Source organism: Myotis brandtii, unplaced genomic scaffold (genome assembly GCF_000412655.1).
Source record: "Myotis brandtii unplaced genomic scaffold, ASM41265v1 C42584416, whole genome shotgun sequence".
Taxonomy (NCBI): domain Eukaryota; kingdom Metazoa; phylum Chordata; class Mammalia; order Chiroptera; family Vespertilionidae; genus Myotis; species Myotis brandtii.
Genome location: NW_005325896.1, coordinates 1 through 1,742, shown reverse-complemented (window position 1 = coordinate 1,742; position 1,742 = coordinate 1). Strand labels below are relative to the sequence as shown.

General features: G+C 48.6%; 1 protein-coding gene across 1 annotated transcript; it reads left to right on the top strand.

The window, feature by feature from the left end:
- Nucleotides 1-243: 243 nt before the first annotated feature.
- On the top strand, nt 244-1,738 carry LOC102258139 (protocadherin beta-6-like; the record flags this gene model as incomplete). The annotated part of the gene is made up of 1 exon (XM_005853011.2): nt 244-1,738. A coding segment is annotated over exon 1 (1,221 nt), but the record flags the coding sequence as incomplete, so codon positions are not given.
- Nucleotides 1,739-1,742: the final 4 nt, after the last annotated feature.

The following is a 1,742-nucleotide window of genomic DNA, read 5'->3' as shown; positions in this document are numbered from 1 at the left end:
TGAAAATCACTTGAGAAAAACTGAAGTGCAGATTTCCATGAGCACCAACAGAGAATTTGATTCAAGATTCCGAGAGGAGCCCAGAATTAACTCGGGGGGAGGGGGGATCCTAAGACTCCCAGGTAATTCTTTATGCGAGTGGTTCACACACTCCTGTTTGAGAAACATCGACTGGACCTAAAAGTCTTTATAATGCTCAGATTTTGGAAATTGAGTAGAGAGGCAAGCACCGCATGAAGTTATTAATTTGAACGCGTGGTGGCAGTACAGGCTAAGAGACTAAATCTAAGCTCTGCAGATCCGGTGGACGCCATTTCACGGAGAAACCCAAGAAAAAATACTGAACACATTTAAGCTAAAGCCAAAATAGACGTGTACGGGAAGGCAGTCATCGCCAGAGAAGTTAAAAGAACGAATTTGAAACTCTTTAGCAAAGCCGTTTTGGAGGGTCGACGGTGGATGTGGTGATTGGGAGCGAAAAAGGATTTTTCCTCTGAAATCAGGCATAACAATAGAAATGGCACAGACAAAAGGACTTCGCAAGAAAAGGCAAGTGGTAACCTTCATTATATTGATGCTTTTGTGGGAGGCGGGTTCAGAATCCATACAATATTCTGTATTGGAGGAGACAGAGAGTGGCACATTTGTGGCCAACTTGACAAAGGACCTGGGACTCAGGACGGGAGAGCTGGCTGCGCGGGGAGCACGGGTTGTTTTCAAGGGGAACAGACAGCATTTGCAACTTGACCCACAGACCTATGATTTGCTGCTAAATGAAAAACTGGACCGGGAGGAGCTGTGCGGCGCCACTGAGCCGTGTTTGCTACCCTTCCAGGTGTTACTGGAAAATCCCCTGCAGTTTTTCCAGGCTGCCTTGCAAGTGGGAGATATAAATGACCACGCCCCGGAGTTCCCGGCCAGAGATATGCTCCTAAAAATATCAGAAATCACTGCGCCTGGAAAGATATTTCCTTTGAAAATGGCACAGGATTTAGACGTGGGTAGCAACAGCCTTCAGAGCTACACAATCAGCTCCAATTCTCACTTCCGCGTTCTCACCCGCAATCGCAGCGACGGCAGGAAGTTCCCGGTGCTGGTGCTGGACAAAGCGCTGGACCGTGAGGAGCAGCCTGAGCTCAGGCTAACCCTCACCGCGCTGGATGGGGGGTCTCCGCCCCGGTCAGGGACCATAGAGATTCAGATCTGGGTCTTGGACAGCAATGACAACGCCCCAGAGTTCGCTCAGGAACTCTATGAGGCGCAAGTCCCTGAAAACAGCTCCCTGGGCTCTCTGGTTATCACCGTCTCAGCGAGAGATTTAGATGCAGGATCCTTTGGAGAGGTATCTTATGCCCTACTTCAAACCGACGACGTTGACCAGCCCTTCGAAATAAACGCAATCACAGGCGAAATTCGACTGAGAAAGACATTGGATTTTGAAGAATTTCAATCTTATCACATGGACGTTGAGGCCACAGATGGCGGGGGACTATCAGGAAAATGTTCCATAGTCATCAAGGTTCTGGACGTGAATGACAATGCCCCTGAATTGGCCATGTCGTCGCTCAGCAGCGCCATCCCTGAAAACCTGCCAGAGACGATAGTGGCAGTTTTCAGTGTATCAGATGCAGATTCTGGACATAATCAACAGGTTATTTGTTCTATAGACGATAATCTCCCCTTTCTTCTAAGACCGTCGGCGGAGAATTTCTACACCTTGGTAACAGAAGGAGCGCTGGACA